The 14,637-nt window shown below is 37.8% G+C and overlaps 3 protein-coding genes across 9 annotated transcripts in view; 1 reads left to right on the top strand and 2 right to left on the bottom strand.

The window, feature by feature from the left end:
* The window catches only part of dsc2l (desmocollin 2 like), a 1,349,056-nt gene that overhangs the window by 187,883 nt on the left and 1,146,536 nt on the right, over window positions 1–14,637 (top strand). The gene's annotated exons all lie outside the window — the stretch shown is intronic.
* The window catches only part of tns3.2 (tensin 3, tandem duplicate 2), an 817,627-nt gene that overhangs the window by 240,346 nt on the left and 562,644 nt on the right, over window positions 1–14,637 (bottom strand). The window lies entirely within an intron of this gene.
* ftr85 (finTRIM family, member 85) overlaps window positions 1–14,637 on the bottom strand; it is a 34,857-nt gene that overhangs the window by 4,278 nt on the left and 15,942 nt on the right. The window contains exons 3-7 of one of the 6 annotated variants that reach the window (XR_015518065.1): window positions 14,123–14,356; window positions 10,882–11,041; window positions 9,271–9,330; window positions 5,426–5,934; window positions 2,114–2,204 (exon numbers count right to left, since the gene is read on the bottom strand). Coding sequence is in view for 3 of the 6 variants with exons in the window: in XM_087297988.1 (XP_087154114.1) it covers window positions 2,082–2,204; window positions 5,426–5,934; window positions 9,271–9,330; window positions 10,882–11,041; window positions 14,123–14,356 (1,086 nt within the window). In the remaining 3 variants the exon portion in view is untranslated. Of the gene's footprint in view, window positions 1–1,981; window positions 2,205–4,521; window positions 5,935–9,270; window positions 9,331–10,881; window positions 11,042–14,122; window positions 14,357–14,637 lie in introns of those variants that run through there. The other 5 variants (XM_087297988.1, XR_015518067.1, XR_015518066.1 and 2 more) reach the window with 5 other exon arrangements.

Raw genomic sequence — 14,637 nt, 5'->3', positions numbered from 1 at the left:
ATGTGTGTTGGAGCAGGGTTGAAACTAAACTGTGAAGGGCTGCAGCCCTCCAGGAATTGATTTTGACATCCCTGCATATGATATTCTGTTGGAATGTTGGAAAACAGGTTACTATTTACTTCCAATATATAAAAAAATCTATAAAAGTCAATGGATGATCTTTTTTCATCCATGTAAAGCTTCTTCGACACAATTTACATTGTAAAAAAGCATTATAGAAATTACTTTACTTGATGATTGAATGTTTCATTCTTCAAGTTAACAGATTTTGTGTTCAGTGTGAAAAAGAAACCGGTTTTGAAAAAGTGGAGGGGGAGTAAACGATGGCATAATTGACTTTTCTTTTTTGTTTGGGGGTTGAACTATCCCTTTTAAAGACGACATCTTGCTGACAACAACATTGGTTCAACCGCTGTGTGAATGAACTTGTTTGACCAATGGCAGACTAAAAGTGTTCAAGAAAACAGCTTGGAAAAATGTCATTATTTTTGCAATTTCATTTGTGCTGAACCAACACATCACCTTTAAAAATGTAGAATAACGTCTGAATCTGTGATGAATATAAAGCTGTTGTTGTTCTTATTATTGTAATCACTATTATTGTTGTATTTACAGTAGTGTATGGAAATGGGATGAATGTTTTTGTTGTTGTTTTTTTTTTAATAAAAGACACTGTAAATGTGGTTTGTGAAGGAGAATCTTGATTTGGAGTTTAATATTTTAATGGCAAGTATGTTTAACACACAATAAAACATTTTTTGTCAAAAGAAAAAACCCAACGCTTATTATGAAATTGTTTACACAACAATGTTTTGAGGGCCTAAAATTGAATATTGTGTACACTACAAAAACTTGATTCTGTGAAAATATAAACTTATGCATGTGTTGTTTAGTTATGTTAATACATCAAAACCAAAACAAAGGCACTGTAGTGCGCAGACGTGAAACGTTTCAGTAAAAACATGAACTGTGTTATAATATGCAAAACTTTTCAAAAGTGCAGCGAAAAGACCCCATTGTCACTAATTTGTAAACTCACTATTAAAAGAAAGGTTCTTTAATGGCGTATTTGCTACAGTCGGAGTCTGAATTATTAGCTCCCCTGTTTATTTTTTCCCCCAACTTCTGTTTAACGGAGAGCAGATTTTTTCAACACATTTCTAAACATAATAGTATTAATAACTCAATTCTAATAACAGATTTATTTTATCTTTGCCATGATGACAGTAAATAATATTTGATTAGATATTTTTCAAGACACTTCAATACAGGGACATTTAAAGGCTTAATTGGGTTAATTAGGTTAACTAGGCAGGTTAGGGTAATTAGGCGAGTTATTGTGTAATGATAGTTTGTTCTGTTCTGACTGTTCACGAATAGCATAGCGCAAATTTAGCGTTTGAAGGTTTGACGTGCGTTTCGCGCAAATCGCTCGAGTTCCAAAATCTGAACTTCACCGGACATTCACGCCGCATTAACCAATCAGGAGCTTGCTCTTGTGGAGGCGTGATTGTGACGTAGCACCTGTTGTTAGTGTCCCGGGGGAAATCCTCTAGCCTACACCGACAACAGTTCATTAAACTGGGCTCGGCTCAGTCAGAAGCACCGCTGAAAGCCTCCTTCATCCAGGTAGTTTCTGAAGGAGTTTAGTTTCCTGAAGCATAGCGGACTGATTTTGAAGCACTTTACCTCAGATGTTATTCTTTAATTTGGTTTACATATATATAGTGCACATGTAAATTTAATATTGCAGCCACTTGCGATTAATTAATTGCAATGTTTCAAATTCAACAGATGTCGCTGTGTATGCTTTTTGAGATTTCAAATTTCTCTCGCGAGTGCGATTTCCACCTGCTGTTCTCACGTAAATCCACCAGAGGCCACTGTTGGCTGCCTGAATGGATGAATCGACTGACCCACCCTCCTCCTTCTCTAAACCCTACCAATTGTATTGATTGACCCACCCACCCACTTCCCTAAACCCAACCAACAATTTTCAAAAGCAATCCAGAAAAAGAAAAGCCTTCGTCAGATTTTTACCACGTTTTCAGATTTTACCACATTCTCACCCTGTTATTTACTTATTTTATTTTTTGGCCTGTTTTTGTCTTACCTGCTTTTTGGAACCGTTCTTCACTCGACTCGAATCCCGTCGTCGTGGTCAACTCCTCTCTGCCTCTCAAGTCTGCCGATGTCATGGCGAGCTAATGGGATAAACTGGTTACAGAGGGAAAGCTGTCCATATGGAGCGTCATACCGCCCCGTAGCGTTCGTTTAAAAAATTAAATACAGCCATACGTGCCACTGGCTACATAATTCGCGGTCTCCAGAAATGTATATAAGGGTACGTTTTCACAATAAACCTATGTTGGAAAATAAAATCTCCTAATGTCCTTACCAGGGGCGTAGATTTAGGGTGAACAGAGGTGACGCGTGCCCACCAATATCCACTGACCATAGAAATGTACCTACCAATAATTTAATCCACCTTTTTTTTTTTTTTTTTAAATCGAGCTATCAACATTAACCTAGACAAGGGGTGGGCAAACTCATCCAGCACAGTTTAGCTCCAACACTAATTAAACATACCTGAACATGCTAATCAGTGTCTTCAAAATCACTAGAAATCTATAATCAGGTGCGCTTAATTAGAGTTGGAGCTAAACTGTGCAGGACATTGGCCCTCCAGGACCGAGTTTGCCGAGAGGGTGCTCGCTGCAGAGCCATCTGAGGAGAGGTGAGCTCCAGAGAGGGGGAGCATGAGCTGTCGCTCCTCCTCCTGTAAGCTGTTTTAATGCGTACACCAACCCCACCCCTAACCCTACCCCCAGTGACATTACTCGTAGAAGAAGTGCAAAAAAGGTGGAGCTCAAGCTTAAGCTCCCCCTCTCTGGAGCTCACCTCTCCTCAAATGGCTCTGCAGCGAGCACCACTTGGGTTTGCCCGCCCCTGACCTAGACCATAGAGACCTAGACACGCAGAAAGGGTTAAATCACATTCTCTCCTTGAGTTCTCCCGCCCCCAAAATGCATATGGACATTTTGATTGGCTGTGCCTTTCCCTGCTATCATGTAAGAGGCTGTGGCTGCCTTCAGATATAAGCAGCGCCAAATGCAATGGATTGTTTTTATCCCGTGCTAGAGTATGGTGTGTTGGGTGACACACAAGTGAGGATGACGGCAGCAAAAAACGGTGGACATAAGGTGCTTTTTTTAACGAAAGTGTAAGTTATAAACTGTAAACGTAAGTTCGCTACTAAATGTGTCCATCAAGATAATGCCGTTAATGACACACAGTCTATCGCTATATAGCAGGCTGATATAGCTTGTGAATAATATGCCTTGAAAACTTACTGCAGAATAAACAGCTAACGTTAAAGTATATGATTTCCAGTTCTCCTAATCTCTCAGCGTAGCATGTCCTAATTCAGTAGACACATAGTCTGGCATAGTACTGATATATAAAAGATGTAATCAATATAATTTATTTCTAAAACAACAAACTCTGTACCGCATCGGATGTCATTCCCTTGCTGTAAATAATAGCGCTCCCGTTTTTTTGCTGCCACCGCCCTGCGTTCGCATACTGAATGTTTACAAACATGGTAATACATCTATAGGCAAAATACTGATATATGAGAGATGTTTCATTTGCACTATGGCAAAAATAAACGGAAATCTTTATTAAAATGAATAATAATAAAATAATTATTATTAATAAACTTTTAATAAACTTTAATAATAAACTTTTTTTTTAAATTACACTATCAGGCCTATAGCCAGCCTTATAATAGGGGTGGCTGTTTTATTTCTGATAAACTGAACCTTTTTGCAGTTATTTGCTTGATTTTCTATTTAATTATGAGGTATAAATATTGCATTTTAGTGACATTTTAAGAACTAATTTTTGCTGGATTATCTTGTCGGATGGTGATTAAAACCATGCTTTTTGATGTACCAAAATTTTCCAACTATTTTGTCAAATTATTACTATAATTTTTTTAAGTGTGGATTTAATATAAAAATAACAAACTGGCCAGAACATTCAACATTCCTTAGTCAGAATGTGGCCGTTTGAATAATAAGAAAAATTCAATAATAATAGTAACCATCCGAACCCCCCTTGGCTACAGGCCTAAAACATAATAATCTGTATGAAGAGTGGATTAGTTATTAATACTTTAATAGCAGTTAAATAAATAATAGCAGTATATATATATATATATATATATATATATATATATATATATATATATATATATATATATATATATATATATATATGCAAGGTGGGCCATTTATATGCATACACCTTAATTAAATGGGAATGGTTGGTGATATTAACGTCCTGTTTGTGGCACATTAGTGTATAAGAGGGGGCAAACTTTTCAAGATGGGTGGTGACCATGGTGGCCATTTTGAAGTCAGCCATCTTGGATCCAACTTTAGTTTTTTCAATAGGAAGAGGGTCATGTGACACATCAAACTTATTGTGAATTTCACAAGAAAAACAATGTTATGCTTGGTTTTAAAGTAAGTTTATTCTTTCATGAGTTATTTACAAGTTTCTGACCACTTATAAAATGTGTTCAATGTGCTGCCCTATATGTTGGATTGTCAATGCAAGCCTCTTCTCCCACTCTTCACACACTGATAGCAACACCACTGGAGAAATGCCAGCACCGGCTTCCAGTATCCGTAGTTTCAGGTGCTGCACATCTTGTATCTTCACATCATAGACATCAACGACAGTAGGGCCGTTCTACATCAATGGAAACCTCAAGGTTACTGGATATTTGAAATTGCTACATGATGATGTGTCTCCCTCTTTATGCGCTGAAGCTGGCATGATCCCTGAGTTTTTCCAGCAAGATGGTGCACCACCACATTATGGGTGTCAGGCCCGAGCATTCCTAGACGAACAGTTTCCTGAAAGGTGGATTACTCGTCGTGGGCCAGTTGAATGACCTCCAAGGTCTCCTGATCTGACCCCCTTAGACTTTATTCTTTGGGGTCATCTGAAGGCAATTGTCTAAGGTGTGAAGATACAAGATGTGCAGCACCTGAAACTACGGATACTCACATATAGTACTGTGCCACAAACAGAACGTTAATATCACCAACCACTCCCTTTTTATTAAGGTTTATCCATATAAATAGCCCACCCTGTGTGAATATATATATATATATATCCCACTTCACCACCCAGATTCACTCCTCACCACCGATGTCAATTGCAACCTACGCTCTTGGTCTTTACAAGTAGCTGTAGCTGTATTTATAAACTGATTTGTCAATAATTAGCTATTTACTATTGCTTAATAAACGATTCATAGTGTGCAGTTATTATAAAGTCTTACCAAAAAAGCGTATACAGTGGTACCAACAAGGATTAAGCGTCATTAAAGTGGATAGCAAAGACTCACATTGGACCCCGGGTTAATTCTAAACCCTGGATACAACGGCTGAGCGAATGCAGCCCTGATTCTGTGGATGAGATTCATTGAGTCTGTGATGTTGTAAAATGCCAAAACCCCTGCAGAGTGGTCGACGTAAACTCCAACCCTGTGAGCCCACTGCGTTTTGGGGATTTTGGTTTCTCTTCCATTGTGCCAGAACGCATACGAGCCATAGGAGCACACCAGACTCCAGGACTGAGCGTTGTGTCCAAATGCACACTGGCTGCTCTTTCCTTTCCTGCTGATGTCTTCGTAGGACACTGCAATGTGAACCGGACCCTTTCCGCTCCACTCGGTCTCGAAATAACACCGTCCGGACACGCTCTCTCTGCACAGGACCTGGTAGTAGCCGTCAAAACGCTCTGGGTGGTCAGGGACAGATAGATAAGTCTTGCTGAACGTTGCCTGAACATTATCTGGACAGATGATGAGGTTTTTGTGAGCCGTGTTCAGGTCGAGTGTTAGAGGGCCCGAATCTGAAATACACAGACATGACATGTGGATAAATGTGACGGCTGTTTATTGTGATTTTCGTTGTATGTATGAGTGTGCGTGATCCTGGTATTCATCACACATGTCATATCATAGCAATCTATCACATAACAGCAACACAACACATAGAGCAAGTCATTTTTGACCGTGTGGAGATTTTTTTGTTTGTTTGTTTGTTTGTTTGCTTTATTTATAGAGCACATTTAAAAACAACAGATGTTGACCAAAGTGCTTTACAAAACGACCAGCATACAAAATCTATACCTATATATAAAAAATTTGCAAAATATATAAAACAGATTAAAATTAATTACAATCAAAGGCAAGAGACAGAAGGTGATTTTTTAGATGAGACTTAAAAGCACCAAGTGAAGAACATGACCGGATCTGTAAAGGCAGACCATTCCACAGTCGGGGGGCTGCAGCAGAAAAAGCCCTGTCACCTCTTGATTTCAACCGCGTTTTGGGGACAACTAGCTGAAATGTGTTTTCAGACCTGATTGGCCTCAATGAAGTGTGCCAGTGAAGAAGCTCAGAAATGTAAGTCGGTGCCAGACCATTCAAACTTTTAAAAACTAGACGCAATAACTTATATTGAATTCTAAATTGGACTGGGAGCCAGTGAAGAGACAATAAAACTGGTGAGATACTAGAGAATTTTTTTGTCCCAGTTAAAAGCCTAGCAGCTGCATTTTGAACCAGCTGCAGGCGTGCTATTGATGCCTGTGAAACTCCAGAATACAAAGAGTTACAGTAGTCCAGTCTTGACATAATAAAAACATTAATGACAGTTTCCAGCTCTTTAAAAGAAAGAAAAGGCTTCAATTTGGCAATGTTCCTTAATTGATAGAAACCACTTTTGACGACTGAGTTTATTTGCTTGTCAAACTTTAACTTTTTGTCCACAATATTCACCACAGCTCTTAAATCATGCAAAATAAAGAATTATAGCAATGTAAGAGGCATAAGAGGACAGAATATACTGTCTGTACAGTAAATGAACATACACTCACTGGCCACTTAATTAGGTACACCTTGCTAGTAACAGTTTGGACCCCCTTTTGCCTTCAGAACTTCTTTAATCCTTCGTAGCATAGATTCAACAAGGTACTGGAAATATTCCTCATTTTGGCCCATATTGACATGATAACATCACGCACTTGCAGCAGATTTGTCGGCTGCATATCCATGATGATAATCTCCTGTTCCAACTATTGTGAATTTCTCTATCCGGGTCACGGCACCAAAACTGTTGTGAAATTCTAGGACGAGCCGAAAACTTTTGGGTATCTTCAAGGCAGAATTCTTTAATCAGAAGAACTCAGCGCAATGCAAATGAAGTGTTGTTGTCCGCAGGGTAACCATTCACAATATATTTTAGCATCCCTACTGAAAAATCCAGCTTAAACCAGCCTAGGCTGGTTGGCTGGTTTTAGCTGGTTGACCAGCCTGGTTTTAGAGGGGTTTTGGCCATTTCAAGGCTGATTTCCAGCCTAGTCTTAGCTGGTCAGGCTGGAAAATGACCAGCTAAAACCAGCTTGACCAGCCTGGTTTAAGCTGGACATAGCTGGCTTAGGCTAGGCTCCCAGCCTGGCTAAGCTGGTCAAGCTGGTTTTAGTTGGTGATCTCCCAGCCTGACCAGCTAAGACCAGGCTCGAAATGGCTGGAAACCAACCTGGAAATGGCCAAAACCCCTCTAAAACCAGCCTGGTCGACCAGCTAAAACCAGCCAACCAGCCTAGGCTTGTTTAAGCTGTTTTTTTCAGCAGGGGTAAAAACAGTGTGCAAATGATGTTCTGGAGACAGAACCCGTCCGAGCAGTTGACCGGCTTGACCATTTGTTATACAATAGACTTAGCTGTGCTGTGAAACTGACAATTTGCATTATTTTAACGACAGGAAACCAAGACATTTTAAGGTCTGTCACACCCTAAAAACCAAAGAATATCAATTTTCAGTTATATATAGATTATATAAATTGGCCAATAAAGTGGCCAGTGAGTGTATTTACTTCTATAGGAATTCCCCATAAAACATGAAATCTGAATGTGTGTGATTGTGTTCTGATTGATGTCTTTACAAGGACACAGAATTGTATAGTGACATGGGGTATTAGCCTTATACTTGACACTATTCTGCCTCAGGTTTGGGGTTAGATTAGGGGTAGAGTAATGTTGAGTTCAGACTGCAGGATTTTAGCCCCGATTTTGACTCGCTGACAGGTTTTGAGAAATCGACAACAAATGCCTGAAATCACAGGCAAATCGGTGCTCGTTCACGTGAGTGAAAATCACACAGAATGAACTATCAAAGACGCAATCTGAGAGAATCGCCGATGAGTCGCCGATGCCTGTGAGATATTTGGCGTGCTAAATATCTGGAGCTGTCGGCGATTCAAATCATGCCGTGTGAAATGAGTTTTGACTAAAAATAACATTGGCGATCGCCTACAGCCAATGAGAGAGCAGCTTTCACTAGACTAGTGTGTGTACCTGCAGGTCAGCGGGAGGCTGGGGGAGAAGTTAAAAGCACTCATTTTAAGTTTATTTGGACCCAAGAAATGGAGGAAAAGCTAGTGTAAATTGGGTAGGAGCATCCGTGTCTGTTTGACATGCCATGTGAGCAATATCACAACCGTGTGAGGAGAATTAATTTATGTAAATTATGTATGTAAATTTTCTACCCCATTAAAAGCTTCTTTCTTATTATGTAGGTAATGACAAAAGATATACTATGTGTTTTTGGCTGTGAGACGTAGTTTGGATGAAGTTGTCGGCGATTCTTCCTATTGTAAAGTCATGCAATGTGAAAGCCCCTGTCGCCGCTCTATTTTGTAGTGTAAACAAAGCAGCAACAAAACGCCAGCCCAGATAGCCGTACAGCGTGAAAACATCTGTGACACGACTACTTTGAAAATCACGCAGTCTGAACTCGGCATAAGGCAATATATAGTGTTTTTGTACAGTAATAAGTCAGTTCACACTTTACAGAAAGGTTTCATTAGTGAATAGAAGCTAACTTATTTACTAACATGAACCAATAATGAACAATACTTGTACAGCATTTCAGAATTTATGTTTGTTAGCATTAATGCATCATGAGTTAACATGATCTAATAACAAACAATTCTATTTTCTTTAACTAATATGAACAAATACTGTAATAAATGTATTGTTCGTTGTTTGGCTCTGTTAGTAAATGCATTAACTAATACATCATTACTGTAAATTGTTACCAACAATTGGTAACTTGTAAGCCACATACAGTATACGTGTGTGTGTGTGTGTGTGTGTGTGTGTGTGTGTGTGTGTGTTACTCACATTCCAAAAACTGCTCTCTGACTTTTGGTTCAGGTGTTGGGATGAACTTGAGTCTTGTAACTATTAAGACAAAATGCAAACATTAGTACTATTTTTATAATATAATTTTTGATTGTTTAATGGTATTTTATTAAACTTTATGTTTTTACTGAATCCCATAGAAAATGTAGACCTGTACTTATGTAAGGTTCAGCCAGTTAGTCCAATGATGGTGTCTACTGGTGGATAAAGGTTCACTGCATGTTCGGTTTTTCCAGTGCACAATGTTGATTTACTTTAACTTTAACTCATATCTGACTCCAATTTCAGTATGAGGTGGTTTAGAATATTGATACATTTATCCTCGTTTTATTTGATTCTATTTATAAAACATTGATAAGATTATTTTGTTTCTTTTAATATTACTTTAGATTAGGATTGAATATCCTCTTAGATTTGTTATTGTATGTTATTCTCGTTCGTTCGGTTTCCCATAACATTGAGTCTTGAAACGGTCGATTATACAATCTCTTAAGCTCAAGCAGGGGTCTATTCTTCGCACGTGGATTACTCAATTAGCTGGATTTGGATATTGATGATTTGACACGATCCAGGATCATTACGTTCTTCAAAACTCATCTGAGAGTTGTTGTCATAGTAACAGTTCTGTTAGCTCAAGCCTGCGTAGGAGCAGGATAATTTCATATAAACATTAGATTAGGTCAGTTCAAGCTAAGATAATACTAAAAGTATTTATATATATTAAAAATTATATATTAATATATAAAATTATATATATACTGCCACCTGGTGGTTCAAAGAGAAAAGTTTTTGAGATTAACTTTTTAGATATAAACGTGTACATGCATAATATTCGATAAAAAAGAGGATAATAATTTATGCAGTCATGCACATGTTTTGATCACTAATATACCAGTGATTTAATTTATACAGTTATTCCTTATGCCGATTAGAAAAATATTGAGTAGGCCTAGGGTACTATAATAAAGAAAATCTTGACCTTGATATTTGTTTGATTTTAGGTTGGATGTTTTCTAACCCCCTAGACAAGAGAAGATAAAGTAGTAACTGCAGGTGGAAGGAAAGTAGGGAGTAAAAGTACAGATACTGCACTATAAATGTACTTAAGGGAAAGTAAAAGTACACATTTTTAAAACTTCTTAGTAAATTACAATTCCTGACAAAAACTTCTTAATTACAGTAGTTTGTAATTAGTTACTTTACACCACTGCAAAAAAATAAATGAATAGATAAATAAATAAAAACTAAACATATTTAATGTAAATGGTTTACTAATACTAATAATATATGCATGTTAAATTACATCATCACATGACATCCAGTTGTCATCTCAAAAATTTGCCAAACCTATTTGAGTGTTGATGTTCTATAACTAATTTACAAAAAAAAAAAAAAAAAAAAAATATATATATATATATATATATATATATATATATATATATATATATATATATATATATATATATATATATATAATTAAACAAACAAACCAATGTGAGCGTCACATTACAACATTCACAAGTTACTATCTTGAAAATGTACAGTATTTTGTCAGCATGCCGTTTCAAACATATTCACATGACATCTTACCTTTTTTTGATAATTTCACCAATTTCTTCTGGCACAGGTCTTTAATTTCCTCATTCAGGTACGTGAGCTTTCTTGCCACCATCTCGAAACAGAAGTCTGGATTAACCAGAACTGCAGGAGAGGTCAGCAACTCAGGCAGACTGCACAGCGTTTCATAACCCTGAGATATTAAATTTAAAAAACTATTATAAGGCAGACTGCAGTGACAGATATCCAACAATAATAATGAACAGTATGTGACTTCCCAATCATGTTCAAGCAGAGGAAACAAGCACCAACTGATGCCAACGGGGGTAAATAGTGCAAGAGATGGGTTCTGGGAGTAAAACTCCATTATTTTGTCCATAAGGAACTTACTTTTAAACCTTTTGTGCGCCCTGAGGTTGGTAATCCATTTTGTTTAACTCGCCCGTTAGCATTATTCCAAATGACTTTTAAAGCAATCATGCTTAATAATGTAATTTGTACAAAAAAAAAAAAAAAAAGTCATTGGCTGCGTCCGAATCCGCCTACTACTCAGTATATACTGCACTTAAATTTAAAAGTATGTTCTATACAGTATGAATGTGAAAAGTATGAATGGAATTCAGACGTACTACATTCAAAATTTTGTCATGTTCACGTGACCTAGACGTCAGTTGCGCCACTTCACTCCCATTCTTAAACTCCCTCACAGGGCATCATGGGATAGCGCAGTGTGCATGGGATGCGCAGTTTAGAATCTCGAAATAGTAAGTCATCCGGGTACTTCTCGCATACTGATTTTTGAATTCTAAGAATTCGGACATAATACTCGGCTCGCATACTGATTTTAGTGTACTATAAAGTATGGAAGTATGTGGTTTTAGCCATGGTCTGCAAAGAGATATTCAGCAACACCCACTTCCATAAAGCACAGTCATACTTAACATAATCAAGTCTCCCTGTACCCTCCAAATACTTAAAGAAATATTTTAAACAGACAAAAACAGTTTGTTTTTCTTGTTTTTTTAAAGCTCACTGATGCTCACAAATGAGGTATGTCCCAGAAATGGAGGCGACTACCACAAAAAACACAGACTCCTATTCTGTATATCAATACTATATCAATACTTAAATATACTGTGTGTGTATATATATATATATATATATATATATATATATATATATATATATATATATATATATATATATATATATATATATGTATATGTGTATATATGTATATATATATATATATATATATATATCAACGGCTTTATTTTTCATTATTCTTCAGTTTATCTTCATCTGCAACTTCCCTTTACATATGTATATGAACGTTTATAGATGCAACAAACAAATTTAAATCAATGTTTCCTATTTCTCTGTCATTTAAATAAATTGTATAATTTTCAATTGTTTCGTTGGACTGTAGTTGTTTTCTTCATTAAAGCCATTGAGTATATAGTCTTATACTAGGGGTGTCAAAATTAATTGTTTCCTCTGTCCACTGCCATGCAGACGTGGACAGACGTGGTATCGGTTCAGTAATAATCATAACCGGTTATTATGTATTGACGTCATTTATTCCATATGCGCTATGTCGCAATAGCTTACTATGGCAAGGGAGGGGAGCGCGAGTATTTACAACGCACCAACTACTTAAAAACACAGAAACTGTGCACAATTTCAGTGCGTGTGCGTGTGACACAAGTGTGTGTCTGCGAGAGTTTTCTCCAGCACTATTTGTTTATTTGCTATTAATGCTCGTATTGTTTAAAGGTACAGTTCATATATCTAACTGTTTGTATTAAAGGGCACCTAGGTTACCCCTTTTTTCAGATTTAATATAAGTCTTTTGTGTCTCTAGAATGTGAAAGTAAAGTTTCAGCTCAAAACACCCATTAGATTTTTCATTATACCTTTTACAAGATCCTGTTTTATACATTTTTCCACCAGGGGGTGGTTTTGTCGTACTGCGCCTTTAAGGCTAGTCCTCCCCGCCTACTGTTTCTACATGGCTTCCTGCGTGCCTTATTCTCCTCCCTCGGCTGCGTCAGACAACAGACTTAAAGGAAGAAGGTCTCACGTAGCGTTTGTGAGAAATACTACAGTAAGTACTTTACCAATCAGTATTTGTTGTGCAGTTGCATTGATGAGTCACACGCAACATCGTTCACGCGCACACACACACACAGATACACACTGTGTTGCACTGTGACAGGATACAGGCTAATCTCCACTGCTTTGAGGATATCTGTTATGTTAATGTACAAAATAAACCTGATTTAACGTCCACAAACCGGGATTGAAGCGTCTTTCTTTATAATTGTTCTGACAGGAGGCTGTGCTGATGAAGTAAAGCTGAAGTAAATTGCTGTACTTCATTACACACGTGCACTTCTTGAAAAACATCTTTAAAACATTTTTAACATGTGAAACTTACTCTTGATCACATTTGATGATGATTGCTGATCCTAGCGAACTGAACAGACCTCTAATTTCCGGTTGCTTTGCGCACGTCTGTGCTTGTTGACATATACACGTGACTACCGAGACATGTTAATGTGCGCAGCTGTCAATCAATTTGGTGGGCGGGGGGGCGGCACTCCTACGTCAAGTTGCGGTCAGTCTAAAAACCGCTCCAATTGGTCCACCGTTTTTATGTTGTTAACTTGAAAAAAAAGGACTGGGTGTGTTTATATCACCCCAATATGTTGGTCTATGCTATATATAAACACATATGACTGTCCAAATAGCTTGAAAAGTAGATTTTTCACCATAGGTGCCCTTTAAAGGACAAAATTGTAAGGAACTAGTAACTTTTTTTGGGCGAGTAACTCAATATTGTAACGCAGGGGTCACCAATCTCAGTCCTGGAGGGCCGGTGTCCCTGCAGGGTTTAGCTCCAACTTGCCTCAACACACCTGCCTGAATGCTTCAAGTATACCTAGTAAGACCTTGATCAGCTTGTTCAGGTGTGTTTGATTAGGGTTGGAGCTATCTGCAGGACACCGGCCCTCCAGGAACAAGTTTGGTGACCACTGTTGTAATGCATTACTTTCAAAAGTAACTTTCCCCAACACTGGTTGTAAATACCTCATAGTTAGTCCGTTGGGTTCGTCACATGACACTTTACAAAGATTTTTTTTTTACCCAATAGAAAAATATATATAGCTAGAAAAAGTGAGCAGGCTCTAATTCACCCATTACTGACTGTCTTGTCATTAGTGTGACTGCCTTTTGAACAGAAATAAAGTGTTTTGGTGCCTGAGGTTACCTTCAGGAATTGGGTTTTATCTTCAAGCTGTGCAAGCCTGTCATATTCAGCATCTCTCCTCTTGAACTCCGCGATCTCCTGCTCTAGTTTCTCCATAAATCCATGTGCTTCATCTAATTCCGCCTGCTCTTTCTCTTTGATCATCTCCGTCACCTCAAAACACAGAGCCTCGATTGAAAGAACGAGCTCGCTGAAGATCTTCTCCGTTGCCTCCACTGCTTCTTGAGCAGAGCTCTGTTAGACAGTACAGAATCACAGAAATGATGAGTCTAAAAGTGGGTCTCAATTGAGCTGTTGGTAAGCCCCTCCCCTCCAATGCAGATGAGCCAATGGCAGTTCAGTATCAGTTGCACAATGGCTGGAACCCAAGGCTGATTTCAGCACCACAGAGAAACGTTGGAAGATATTGGTTTAATGGTGTTCATGGTACAAAAATGGTAAAGCAATGTGCATTTGACACTTATTACTGGTATCCTGAGAATGTAGTTTACTCCATTTTAACATCTAGAAGATCA

The sequence above is a fragment of the Danio rerio genome, chromosome 20, assembly GCF_052040795.2.
Source record: "Danio rerio strain M-AB ecotype USA chromosome 20, GRCz13ab, whole genome shotgun sequence".
NCBI lineage: Eukaryota > Metazoa > Chordata > Actinopteri > Cypriniformes > Danionidae > Danio > Danio rerio.
Note: the sequence above shows the minus strand (reverse complement) of the source record. Positions and strands in the feature narration are given on the sequence as shown.